The 14,396-nt window shown below is 37.2% G+C and overlaps 1 protein-coding gene across 1 annotated transcript; it reads left to right on the forward strand.

Moving 5' to 3' along the window:
• The first annotated feature begins 8,118 nt into the window (after positions 1-8,118).
• Positions 8,119-14,282, forward strand: psma1 (proteasome 20S subunit alpha 1). Its single transcript, XM_037766558.1, has 10 exons — positions 8,119-8,234; positions 10,678-10,722; positions 10,818-10,919; positions 11,558-11,661; positions 11,749-11,837; positions 12,007-12,077; positions 12,205-12,334; positions 12,618-12,697; positions 13,607-13,711; positions 13,980-14,282. The coding sequence occupies exons 1-10, from the start codon at positions 8,232-8,234 to the stop codon at positions 14,049-14,051; spliced, it is 801 nt and encodes a 266-aa protein (XP_037622486.1). The 5' UTR covers positions 8,119-8,231; the 3' UTR covers positions 14,052-14,282.
• The last annotated feature ends 114 nt before the right edge of the window (positions 14,283-14,396 follow it).

The raw sequence follows: 14,396 nt of genomic DNA on the forward strand, positions 1-14,396 counted from the left end.
ATGGCCAAAAACCAAGATGGTGACAGTCAAAATGCCGAACTCGAGGCTTCAAAACGGCAGTCCACAGACCAATGGGTGACGTCCCGGTGACGACGTCCACATCCTTATATACAGTTTATGATCAAAACTAATTGCCACACAGACAACTTGGGTCCACTGAGGGTCTGGGATATCAGTCATGTCTCCAATCTATACGTTTTGTAAATTATTTGTCGGTTCTGCCATCTGACACATTTTGTTGCAGAATATATTTTTCACATCTCATATTACCTTCAGCCTGATACATTAACATACTAATAAAGACGAACTGCGCCAGCCTCTCACCATTCATGTGACCTTATCCAAACAGCAATGAACAGAAACACGTGTGTGACGTCAACGTGAAGCTCATTGAACTGAGCTTCACACGAGCCAGAAAACAGACTGATTTATCACACAGCAGACTGGCTTTTGTGTCACACATTCATCTACTGTGAAATACCTCATTGTCTGGAAAAATCTGATCAGGAGCGACAACAAAATCAAAAAGGGTGACTCATGATGAACCTCTCCCAACTCCTTCCAGCTCTCGCTATCATCAAATTACGTGTCGTCACGGAAAAAAAGACCGTCTGTGGAACTTAAATCAGTCATGTTGTTTGAGTTGATTTGTGGTGTCAATTGTTTGTGGATATTAAATAGATCAATGCAGCGCTATCTGACAGAAGACAATGCTCTCATCTCCAAAAGTGACCACTTACATTAGTTTTATTCCAAAACTGCAGAGCTAGATGAGCAAATGCAATTAATTCTTAAATGTTTGCCGGAGAGCCAAAGCAATGATTGGATATCTCCGTTCCGTAAGCTTGGCATCATCAGATGTTTCTGCATTGACACTGACGAGGGATGACAAATGAACGAATGCTTCTGGAGCATTAGGTTTCAGATTAGTTGAGGCTGCGTTATCATCAAAAGTCAAACATCTTTACTGTATTTTCATATTCAGCTGTCCAAAATGACAAAGAGAAACATTCTCGGTCTATTATAATTATATGCACAGTCATTTTGTCATGTAACTACAGCTTGGGTTGAATCTATGTTGTGTGTTATTTTTTGCTTCAATTAGATAATGAGTTAAACTGAAACCAGAAATGTGCATCGAGCAGATTAAAGCTTCGGTAGGCAGAATGTTTTTGGGCAAAAATTCCATAATAACCTTTCAGCATATTGTAATTCAAGTGTTCCGAGAGAAAACTAGACTTCTGCACCTCCTCATGGCTCTGTTTTCAGGCTTTAAAAAATCTAGCCCGTGATGGGAGACTTAGACCAGTCACAGGTCATTTCAGGGAGAGAGCATTCCTATTGGTTGTGCTCCGGCTGGTGGGCAATGCTTGGTATTTCCTCAACTGATCTCAACATGGCTGCTGGGACACAAACTTTCTAATTTTACAGCTAAACAGTATATGATAAGATGTTTCTGAAAAAAAATTGAGGCAAAAAATAGGCATTAATGTAACATAATATTGATTCATATTTGATCAGCGCTGCCTAGTTTGACCGTCAGTTCGCGAGTGATTGACAGCCGCCTCTCATAGACGGCGGCTGAACGGCAGACTCCAGATCGGCTCTGACTGGTTGTTTTCCTCCGGTCTGTTAAATCTTGCTGATGCCATTAGGAGCACCGGAGGACACAGAGGAACAGGATTTTTTTCACATTACCTGTCTCATGCACTACTGTCAGGATATAGTGACCGTTTTATGAAAATAACTTTTTTAATCTTATTTGCTCCCATTTTTACCCGCTGCAGCTTAAAAAAAAAAGACTGACATTGTCTAGCAACACTAACAGCCCTCTTTCATTTTCATTACACCAGAAAACTAAAGTATTAGATGGATGAAAACTGTTGAGGCAACTTTGCAATTCTAAGATCTTTTCCATAAGTGAGGCAAAAATTGTGGAACCAGATGAAAGGCTATTTTATTTAAAGAGGTTATTCTATTCTATGGTAACCATTTATGATCAGACTTGTCAGGCTCAGCTTTACACATCAAAGTCTATTTACAGGTGTTGGGGAGAAGCCTAATACAGCATATGTTAAAAAAAAATTGGATTAGTAATAGCCTCCACGACCCTACTACTAGTGTTATGTTCACATACTGTTACTGTTAACCTTTGCACATTCCTTGGACAATTTTGCATATTTCTACTCTAATTTTTATATTTATGTTTCTTGATTTTGGCAATACTTACTTTTTTTAATTTAATTGTCTCCGACTATGTTTACAGTATGCACCAATACACCAAAGCAAATTCCTTGTATATGAAAACCTTCTTGGCAATAAACCGGATCCTGCTTCTGATTCTGGTTCTGATTAAAACACAAAGTACAGCTGTGGGTGATGGAAATTTGGTCTCTTTTTTTGGGTCTAGTTCTATAAGATTCCTAAACTGTGTTGAACAAGGTGAAATTGTGAGCTTTCATAGTCAATAATATCCTCTTCTAAATGTCTGAAATTTCCTGGCAATCCCCTCAATATTTGTTGAGATATTTTCCTCTGAACAAAAGTGTTGGACCGACAGACTGACGGACAAGTTAGTGTGCCGTTAACTAGTATTGGCACATACAGGTTATCAGCCTTAGGCCTTCTCAGTAATCTTCTGAGGTGCAAATAGAAATAAGTTGTTTAGAAAAAATAATGAAAAGTTAGATTAAAGCGAGCCAATGATTCTAACAGGATGAAATCTATCCTACACTTGACAATGTGCGGTCTAATAACCAACAAAGTGTGTGAGTCTGAGTGGAGTCTTCAACACATAAATCCTCTCAGCACTTAGAGAAAGCCCAGTTTTACAGATACAATACTGAGAGGCAAAAAGGATTTCCCTGCAGCTAATTTTGCACGCAGTCAGCGGATCTCCTCTTCTCAGAGATCTTGTGTTTCACCAACTTTATCACTGAATATGTGTATTAATGAACAGAATTTATGTGGGGAACATGTGCTTTCACCTGACAAAATTAACTAAATGAGAAATTGTATATATCTTATGAAAATGTATCATGGTATCGTTAAGTGCAATCTCCTAAAAACTCTCTTTAAAACTTCTATTCAGTGAGCTGTGGTCAGATGCAATCAGAACATTAAAATGATGGATTCTGGTACTCCGGCGCTGGTGTGGGTGCATTTCCTGGCATTAAAACAATGAAAATGATGGATTGGAAAATTGTAATCGCTGTTAACATAATGACTGAAATCAGCGTCTTCCAGGACTGCATTTCCTTCTCACAGTGAACAGTACTCAATCACTTCTCACAGCAACCGGATTACTGTTAGCCAGCATTTGAGTGACTCAAACAGCCAGTATACGTACAGTATGTATGTAATACTCGCCGGCATCAGGTGGTTTAAAGTGAACCAGTTTCTGTTTGAAAAAGCTTATTAGCTGTCTATTCTTAGGTTCATAGACTGAGCAAAGAGACGATCTATCTAGCTGCTGATATTATTAAGTGCCCCCACAATGTACTGCATTTTTTTTTGTGCCAGAAAAAGCCTCTTCAGCCATTTGCCACTGAACTGCTGCATAAGCGCTTTCGTCAACACCAGGAAACTGACGGCAGCGAACAGAATCTCTGCAAGACTCCCACCTCACCTCGTCTCACGTACGCACGTATGCGCTGGCCTTTGCCGTGTTAACGTCAATGACGACATACAGTATTCATAAAACTCGTGGAGGGGAGGGGAAGGGGATGAGGTGGCTTTCCTCCGTTTGGCCGTGCGGCTGGTGACCTCTGACCCGCCTTGTTACAGGAGAGCTGCCAGCTTAATGCAACCTTGGCAGAGCCGCCACCTTTCCCGCCTATTAGTCCAGTCATTTTCCAGGCTGCGAACACACCGCTGACCTATTTTAAGCAACAAGGGGATGAGAGTCGTGCAATATTTAGCCACTCAGGATGCAAAATGTGTTGTCATCATTCAAGAAGAAGTAGCCTGTAGTTCAGGTAAAAGACACAATAAAGTAAGAGAAAAAAAGAGTCTGTGCTGACGCCATGACATTTATTATCCAAAGAAACATAAAGGAACTGAATCTGAATCAGAGATACAGCAGGAGTTCACTGTTTCCCTGTGTGATTAACACCAGCTGAAAACCATGAATGGGTAGAGGAATGGGAGCACTCACACTCTCTTCTACTCCCTAAAGCACCTCCGCCTCCCTCTTTCCCCCGCCGCCACGTGCGAGCGCAGAGTCCACAGTGTGGCTTGGACCCATCACACAGTGACTCAGGCTGCTCTCCATTTGAAAAATTAAACGGAGGGCCGTTTGGCAGAGTTAAATGAGGCCCCCAGGAGGAAAAAAAAAAAAAGAGAAAAAACATGCTGAGCTCAGCACAGCTCCTACAATCTCAATCACAAAGGAGGAGGTTGGCGCGCTGATGTAATGGCCACCGCCGTGCTGCCGCTGCCTTGGCAGAGGAGGAGAGCTCGTCAGCACAGCCCTACTAATTCCCCCCCCCCCCTCCTCCTGGATCAAGGGTACATCAGATATCATTAAAAAAGCTTAAAACCAGACACAGAGCTGGATGTGAGAGAGGATGAGAGGCATTTATCTGACTGCAGAGAAGTGACTGGATCTTTGAGAAATTAAAAAATATATCTTTATTCCAATTTGAAATAGAATATGTTGAGCGTAGAGGATGTAAAGTATGAATGCACGTGTTGGGAAGACTCACAGTGCACGTGTAATTTATTACAGACTCAGCGGTCAGCATCTATCCACCTGTAAAGCATGTTATAATATCCAATAATGGAGGGAAATGTTTTCCAGTATTCCACTAAAACTCATCCATTTTACATTAAGGACTCAACCGTGGTGGAAGAAGCATTCAGATACTTTATAAAGAAATAATGTAAAAACACCCCAACAAGTATAACTCCACTGGGATTCAATTAGCATCATTGTTTGACTATTCTGATTCTGGACTATTATAATGATTATCAGTGGTAGAAAATTACTAAGTACATTTACTCAAGTACTTTACTTAAGTGCAATTTCAAGGTACCTGTTCTTTACTTGAGTATTTCCATTCCATGCTTATACTTATACATCTCAGAGGGAATTATTGTACTTTTTCCTCCACTACATTTATTTTATAGCTTTAGTTGCTATATATATATATATATATATATATGTATTTATTTATTTATTTTTAAATATATAATAATTTAATAAATCATTTAAAAATAGTTTTAAATAAATATTATATAAATGTATTTATTTATTTATTTTTAAATTGAATTTATTGAATTAGGACAGTGCACATTAATCAACATATCAGCAATATGCATCAATGTAAATATGCTGGAATTAGCACAATAGCTAAATTTCATCCATAATCCTAAAGCAGGTATAAAAAAAAAATGTTTAAATTACAATTACAGGACACCTTAAAGGGCAGTCCACGAGACAGCACAGAGAAGAGCTCACAAACTGTTTTACATACAAAATGGACACATTATTTACATTACGAATAAAACAAATCCACATACAATAAGCTGGTTAAAATACAGAATGAACCAGAAGACCCCGGGGGGGGGGAGGAGGGAACAGATATTATGCATTAGTACATGACTGCTTCGTGTTTCAGTTTTTTTTTAAAGGTTAAGTAGTGGTCATATCATAATAAATTATGATATTATTATAGGTTAACACTGCTGCTACCCAGCAGTATATCAAATAATTAAAATGGACTCCACCTTTACCAGCTGCAGCATTAAATTAATGAACACATAAATGCATCAATAATTATAATCAAATAATGTAATAAATATTCTGCATAATTAATACTTTTACTTTACTTTATTCAAATATCATTGATTATATTAAGCATTTCCTGCCTTTTACCCATCAAATGAGGGACTTTTGATGTTTCTATACTCAATAAGAGGTGTACAGTATAGTAGTCCCATTACATGTTATCACAATATTCCAGTAAGATATTTAACTATTATCTTTAATTTTTTAAATGATGATAGGACTCTTGCTGTTATTTAAAAAGATACAGACATTCAAAGTCTTCATCCTTCCATGTTTTAAGTCATTTTAGGGAGAACAATTTTTTTTCTTAAAGGACTGCGACAAATGCAGGTGGCTGCTGGTTAAAATGTGTCAATCATCATAAAGACACATATCAAGACATCTCATTAAGGCATTATACAGATTAAGAGGTTCAGTCAGTTTTTCTGAACTTGGTGACACTTTCCTAAAAGACAGAAATCAAGAAGAAACTCCTCAGCGGCTGCTTTGTCGATAATAAATGAGATGCTGACTTGGTCAAACTGTGACATGTCACAACAAAATGAAATTAATATTCTAGTGCAGCTCATATAAACAAGTTTTTAAGGCTCATTTTGGTTTCAGACCTCGACACAATCCAGTTGGTGGTCTCTCGAGGACAGACAGATCCTTCACTCCAGTTTAAAGGTCATGTGTTTCTTCTCCAGTTTCCAGCTTTTAGAAAAGCTCAGTGGATGAGAAGTATTGACCGAAGTGCTCCGTGGCACAGAAATAACATATGTGAATTATTAAAATGGGTGGCATTTATACCTTTGAAGAAGCAGACAGCACACGAACTGCTGCTGCCTTCGTTTTACAGCTGCTTTTGAGTTTTCACAAATGTTATGTTGACTTCATGATTGCTTGTGTTGTTTATTTATTTATTTATCTGTCTGTATATTCAATTACTGAATTATTTAGTTAGTTTGACATATTGAATTGAATCTCACACAACCACAAAAATGTCATTTGGAATGAAATAATAAAGTTCAACTTGTTGCATATATTCATTTGTGCACTAGTGGTTTTACCTCCACCGGGTGCATTAAAGTTTCTAGTGGGCTATGAGTAATGACCAAGAAAAAGAAGTCTGTTACAAGTTGAAATTACAGCATAAACTTTAAATTTAAACTGGCACTAAATAAAACTCAGTTAGTGTTTATGGACCTGCACCAGTTCAGTGTTAATTTAATCTACTATTACCTTTATAGAAAAGGAAACAGTGAAGTCTAGATTTTCATTATTTAAGTTGACTTCTCCATAATTTATATTGACAGACATGGAAAGACATCTAAGCAAGCATAAAACAGCCTCTATTGTTGTCTACGGGACAATCTAATGTCTCTTTATGTGTTTCTGCAACAGAAATGTGTGCTCCTTGTCAATGTCCATGATGTCCACAACCCAACCCAGAGTGTCTTCTTCTAATTTATTGCTGCCGCCTAGTGTTCGTGCACAAACACTGCACCTGTGTGGTCAGTGCAGAAACGAAAAAAGAAGGAAAGATCAGGGAGAAAATTACTTTAAACTGCACTTTAGTTCCTGTTCCCCTCCAGTAATGTACATAGAGCACTAATACTGCTGAAAATAATAAACCACCTTTTCAAGTTGTTGGGAGCTTTACAAAAATGTTGAAACCATTGACGATAAAATCCACTTTTTCTTTATTATTAAATAATAACTAAATAATTTAAAACAGTTTAAATCTAAAAGTAAAATCGCAAATTGTAAAACCATTGTTGTGGGTGATGATTGCTTTTATCTGAAAAGAAAGTAGGCCTAGATTAAAAAAATTATTTGTGTGGTATATGCCTATATATATATATATATACAAATATAAACATATATATATATATATAAAGGTTTAGTTTATTTTTCTTCTTTATTGATAGATTTAATCGGAAATAGATTAAAAGGATCAGGATGAAATAACAAAATATACAAAAATGTTGACCATTTAAAACCATTGTTGTGGATGATGATTGCTTTTATCTGAAAAGAAAGTAGGCCTAGATTTAAAAAAATATTTGTTTTGTTTATGCCTATATATATATAAAGGTTTAGTTTATTAGTTTAGTTTATTTTTCTAATAAACTAAAGCTTTTATTTAATATATATATATATATATATATATATATACATACACAAATATATACATATACATTTAAAGGTTTAGTTTTTTTTCTTCTTTATTGATAGATTTAATCGGAAATAGATTAAAAGAACCAGGATGAAATAACCAAATATAGTGATAATAAGCAGTTTGTTTGTTTTTTCTCTCCAGCTAGCAACTTTACTCAATCGATCACTGATTTTAAATCGGTGCTCTGCTCTTTTCCCCTGACGTCGCGTCCAGGAAAACAAATCAAGTTCGGATCAGAGCAGCACATCACAGGCGGAGGAGACTCTTTCTAAAGCAGAGATGGTCAGTATCAATGAGATTAATCAATTTAACATTATATATTATACAGACACTGTAAATATATCCTGCAGCGTGTTCATGTAGTTTGATTTAACAGGAAACCTTTAAAAACAGGGTTATTATTAATCCCACCATGCTAACGTTAGCATGCTAACTCCTGGCTGCACTGTGAGTAAGCAAAACACCGCTAGCTACTAGCTAACTGTTAGCATGCTAGCTGATACCGGCTACATGACGTCTGTCCAAAGAAACGCTTCATGACTAATATCTGTCGGATCACATTACATTAAACAATGCCCATAAGTAACCCGAACTATTTACATTTAACATTATTACTCTAATATCACTGTTGCGTTGCTGATTAGTTAGTTAGCTGCTTATGTGGTTAGCATGCTAACGAGGACTATAAAAAGGAGGCTGGGTCATACGTCACCAACGTTCATACCTCCGGGTGGTATTGCACATGCGCAGTAGAATCTGCTCTGCACGACGGCAGCTTGAGTTACACTGCGCATGTTTCTTTTTTTTTATTGAACAAATTCAAATTTACAAACAACATGGCTCATAGATTATTGCATAAGAGTAAAAGGATAAGGTGCATACAGAATAAGAACAAATAAAATATGTAAAATTATACATGTAAATAATAATAAATTAAATTAAGGGCTAGGGCTGTACCTGTAATTCATATTCTTCTATTATACTAAGAAGTTTCAATGCATTTTTGTTTTTAGGGCTTTTATGTAAGAAAGAAACTCAGAATGAAACACATTAAACTTATAGGTTTCACTTTCATATACTTGGATTTATGCAAATAAAATTTTCCAAGATTGAGAATGTTATTCACCAGAAAGTCATCTTTGTTATTGTCTGACAAGTCCATAAACATTTCATTTTGAGAGAAGTTTCCCAGATGAGAAACTTTTGGGAAAAGCTAGTCATGTATATCAGAAGCCATAAAGCAGCAGAATATATACAATGAAAAAATAAATGATCAGTAGTTTCAGTATCATCACAAAATACACAGTTATTGGTTTCAATTACAAATCGTTGTCGCAACAAATCACACTGCGCATGCGTTGTACTCCCTCAACAAGACCCGTGTCCTAACCTCTTTCTATAAGCCTTGACAGGCGTTAGGCTAAGAGTTAGCATCAAAATTGAAGTATCATGTCTTTTACTTTCGTTTTCCTTCAGCTCACCAGGCCTTCGTCTTCACACTAATAACCTATTTTGTGAAGCTAACACATTTAACTCCAGTTGTTGGAATAGAATAGAATAGAAAGCTTTATTGTCATTGTATTAAATACAACGAGATTCACAGCTGCCACTTCTGATCAGTGCTTTAAAACAAATACTAGACAAGACTAAACGAGGCAGATAAAACATACAACAGGTAAAACACACACAGTTATAAAGCAAATAAAACAGGTGAAGTAGATGTAATAAATAAATATAAACAGAAGTGTTACACTAGAAGTATAAAATATAAAAATAGATGTAATGTAAACAGGTAATCACTGTAATTTAGCTAAACTTTCATACAGTCTGTATTTTATTCATCTAATGTCAGTTAGCTTTGTGCAGTAACCAAGTTTAAGTGGTGCCCAGCACCGTTAACAACAATGGGACATTTAAGGGTCATTGCAAATTAATAAATACACACCTGTACATCCTGGCCAATGTGTTATGAGAGGCTTCATACAATGCATCAGAACCAAAAGCAATAGTGTTACATAGAAAACCACATTGCAAACAAGCAGGACATGCTTTAGATAGATAGATAGATAGATAGATAGATAGATAGATAGATAGATAGATAGTAACTTTATTGATCCAGAGGGAAATTCAAGTTTCCAGCATCACAGTTCCATAGTGCAAAAACATGTTAGTAAAAAGGCAGTAAAAAGTTAGTAGTGCAAAGTACAAAAAAAATATACCAGATATAAAAATACAAGGAGATGAAGAAAACTGTTAAAACTGAATATAGTGCAGGGTAACAGCTGTGATACACGACTATTAAAAAAGTGAATATAGTGCAGAAGAGACTGTTAAAAGTGAGTATAGTGCGTTATTATCTGTCCTGCATATATACAGCAAAAAGAGTTTAGTGCTGACATGTGTTTGTAGTCATCCATTGTTGACAAGTTGATGTATTTGGTTGCATGATTCTATTTGGTAAATGGCTGCACACACAGCTGGGTTAATACATTATTTAGTCGTGGTAGTAATTTAAAACCTGAGTCTAAAAAAAAGGTCCGGTCTGAAGACAGACACAGAGCCTCGTGTAGTCGTAATTTGGAGTCCGTGACAAACAGTCTGTAACTGAAGAAAAGCGCATAATGCAAGACATTGCAGACTATGTAAGCTCTGCTCTTGTGTGTTTCTATAATGTTTTTTTTTTTTAAATGTCAATTTCTAATTATGTCTTGTTTTTATCTTTTAGTTCCGCAACCAGTACGACAACGACGTGACAGTATGGAGCCCGCAGGTGAGTCGCTGTTTGCTTTAACCTCTGACTTCTGTCTATGTCTCACTGACATGCCATAGTATAATATGTTAATACTATTATTCATGTTGGTGCAGGGCCGTATCCATCAGATCGAGTATGCCATGGAGGCAGTGAAGCAAGGCTCTGCAACTGTAGGACTCAAATCCAAAACCCATGCAGTCCTGGTTGCACTAAAGGTACGGTCCTTCAATGTCTTGTCTGTCGATATTTCTGCTTCCCAAAAACTTACTTTATTACATTTAAATAATGTTTTGAGCCAAAATAAATTCCAGTGTCAAGTGTTTCCCTTTTTTATTTGGAAACACCGCAAACCGTGGAAGCAATGTTTGATATTTAATGGACCATTTAAATGTATTATATATGGTTGAGGAAGAGTTGTGATAAGGGTTGCGTTACGGGTTAGTTTATATCTACTTTTTAACTCCGGATGGATATGTGCGTTGTAAATAAACTTGGGATGCTGTTCATATATTTAATTTGGGATGTAAATAAATCTGGGATAGTTTATATAGTATATTATATTATAATTCTATGATATATGAGTTAATAGAGGGGAAGTGAGAAAGGGGTAGGGAAATAGAAGTTTTACTTCTACCTATACTCCTTTTCGGACACTATTACTCTTGTTTTGTTTGTTATTATTTTGTATCTGTTTTTACTTATTTTTTTGTTCAAAATAGTCATTCATTCATTCATTCATTCATTCATTCATTCATTCATAACCCATAAAGACACAACAAAACATGTAACAGATTATTAGTGACAGTTGAAGGACAAGTATGAGATCATGCCTGATGTTTTCATGTCCCTCCAGAGAGCCCAGTCTGAACTGGCTGCCCACCAGAAGAAGATCCTCCATGTCGACAACCACATCGGCATCTCCATTGCTGGACTGACTGCTGATGCCAGACTGCTCTGGTAGGTCACAGCTGCCTTCATGGTCTGAATGGAGCTTTTCAGTGAACCTGTGGATCAATAAATCTGATTGCACCCTCTCTTCCGCAGTAACTTCATGCGTCAGGAGTGCTTGGACTCAAGATTTGTCTTCGACAGGCCCCTTCCAGCATCACGGCTCGTCTCTCTTATTGGCAGCAGTATCCTAACTATTGTTAGCTTGAACTTCTGTAGTAAAAAAAAAAAATGTGGTGTTATTTTTTATGTATCGCTATCTTAGTGGTTATATTGGTCCGTTTTCCTTGTGTGAATACTCTATGAAGTCAAATAATTGTCAATGGCAACAGTGAACCTTAACTGAACCTTCAGAAACTCAAATCCCAACACAGAGGTATGGAAGGAGGCCCTATGGTGTTGGACTCCTCATTGCTGGCTTTGATGTAAGTTTGTCACCTCAAACATCCTTTCTTTTATTTATCTATAGTATTTTCCCCGTGAAAGAATAAAGATCATACAAATTTATAGTTTAAAATTTAAAAAAATTGTTTTTTGTCATGTGTCACCCAGGACATGGGACCTCACATCTTCCAGACCTGCCCGTCAGCCAACTACTTTGATTGCAAAGCCATGTCCATCGGAGCGCGCTCTCAGTCTGCACGTACCTACCTGGAGAGATGCATGGAGAAATTCTCCGACTGTAAGATGAAATTAATTTCACTAGCCTTGTTCCCTCATATGAATGTGTTTGCATCTTTATTAGCCAGGTTGTCATGGATTTCTCATATCCTAATTACAGTGTGATTACTGTATATGTGAGATGATGAGTTATTTAAGTATTTACTCATCGGTGTTCTCACAGATCTCATTTAGCAACTTCACAAATCAAACATGGATAACAGTCACAGTACCAAACACTGTGTTCCACTTGCTGATTGACCAGTGGAAATACTTGAGTGAAGAAAGTATTGTTTTGTTCTCAGGTAATCTGAATGATCTGGTCCAGCACGGCCTCCGTGCTCTCAGAGAAACCCTCCCCGCCGAGCAGGACCTCACCACCAAGGTACGCCAACTCTCTCCACTCTTGTCTGATGTGACGCTCAGCTACACAAGAGATCAATCATCTTTGTCTTCATCTGTGTCTTAATTAAGACATGGGTTGCGTCCAAAATTCCACACTTAAACAGTATGTGAGATTTTTTTAGTATGTCCGAAACCTGAGTATGAATCTTAGTAGAACGCGAATTGCATACTATTTCCGGTGAAGTATTACAGTATACAAATGCTGGACACTACAGCAGCATAAATATCCCACAATGCAATGCAATATTGGCGACAACGTTCCTAACAGACATTGACGGACAGCTCTGTAACACCAATAACGCTTCAATTTGAGTGTAAGTATAAGATTCCACTTTGCTATAGGTGTAATATATATTTTTTAATTAGTTCAGACTTTGATTCTCACAAATCGTTTGGTATTATGAGTTTGGCACGGGTTGCCATGGTTACACGTCTCAAACCGACAAGAAGGCTCTCAGGAAGCGACGACGTAAATTACTGTTCAGCGCATCCAAACAGATACATACTACTATTTATTCACACAAAAATATGTTGAACAATAGTACACATATTGGGTAAGTAATGCATAATATGTGACTTGGGACACAGCCAAGCACTTGTCCGCCTGTGATCAGATCTGTGTGTATTACAGAGCTATGTAAAAGCGTCAGAACATAAATATGAATCCAAAATGTCATCTAATAGGGAAAATATGGCTTTTAGTTTTTGTACTTTGAATGTTATCGATAACTTAATTACAATTGATAAAAGCAAACCTAAACGGTTTCAAAGGAAAATGACGGGAAGTGTTATAAAAGCCCAACCCTAGTAGGGATTGAGGATGCTGTGATCATCTTTGAAATGTAATAATATACAGGCCATTTCTTACGTATACTTGTCATTCTTTCAGAATGTTTCCATCGGCATTGTGGGTAAGGACATGGAGTTCGTCATTTATGACGATGATGATGTCGCCCCGTTCCTGGAGGGACTGGAGGAGAGGCCACAGAGAAAGGTACTGCAACGATTTATCAAGTCCACAACAAATGTTATATTTTATTTATTGTCTTCTGCACACTTTTATGTGATACATGATTAGTCCAAACTAACAAGCTCTGTATCCCCTGTTGGTTATATTGCATTGGGGCCAGGTTAGACAGCTCTTTAGTCCTCCCCTTAGTAATGAACCAGTGGCATAATGTTGAAATATTCTCACATTTTGGGGTTATATTTATTTCAGTGTTAGACAGACCCTGATGTCTGATTCTGTTTTTGTGTGTCAGGTCGCCCAGCCTGCAGATGAACCCGCCGCCGTAGCTGCACCAGAGGTACCTGATGAGCCAATGGAGCACTGAGGCGTCTCCTGTCAGTTAACTTCCTGTTATCAGAGGGGGGCGGGGCACAAAGCCAGACCGAACTGCAACTCACCAGAGTAAATCTTAGAGGAGGAGAAGTTGTTGTTGTGATGTGCCACTCGCTCAACCGTCAATCCAAAATATTCTGCTAACATCAACAACCAATGTGATGTTGCTTTTGTATGAGTAAAGTGTAACATTATACAAGTAATAAACTCTTTTTTTGAATTGTGCTATAGCTCTTCATTTCATCAGTTGCCTATTTAATACACAAACATACTTAAAATATCTAGATGAGCAACATTGCAGGCACCAAACTGGGAGTTTCAAGAGTCTGAGCCACAG

The sequence above is a fragment of the Sebastes umbrosus genome, chromosome 4 (genome assembly GCF_015220745.1).
Source record: "Sebastes umbrosus isolate fSebUmb1 chromosome 4, fSebUmb1.pri, whole genome shotgun sequence".
NCBI classification, from domain to species: domain Eukaryota; kingdom Metazoa; phylum Chordata; class Actinopteri; order Perciformes; family Sebastidae; genus Sebastes; species Sebastes umbrosus.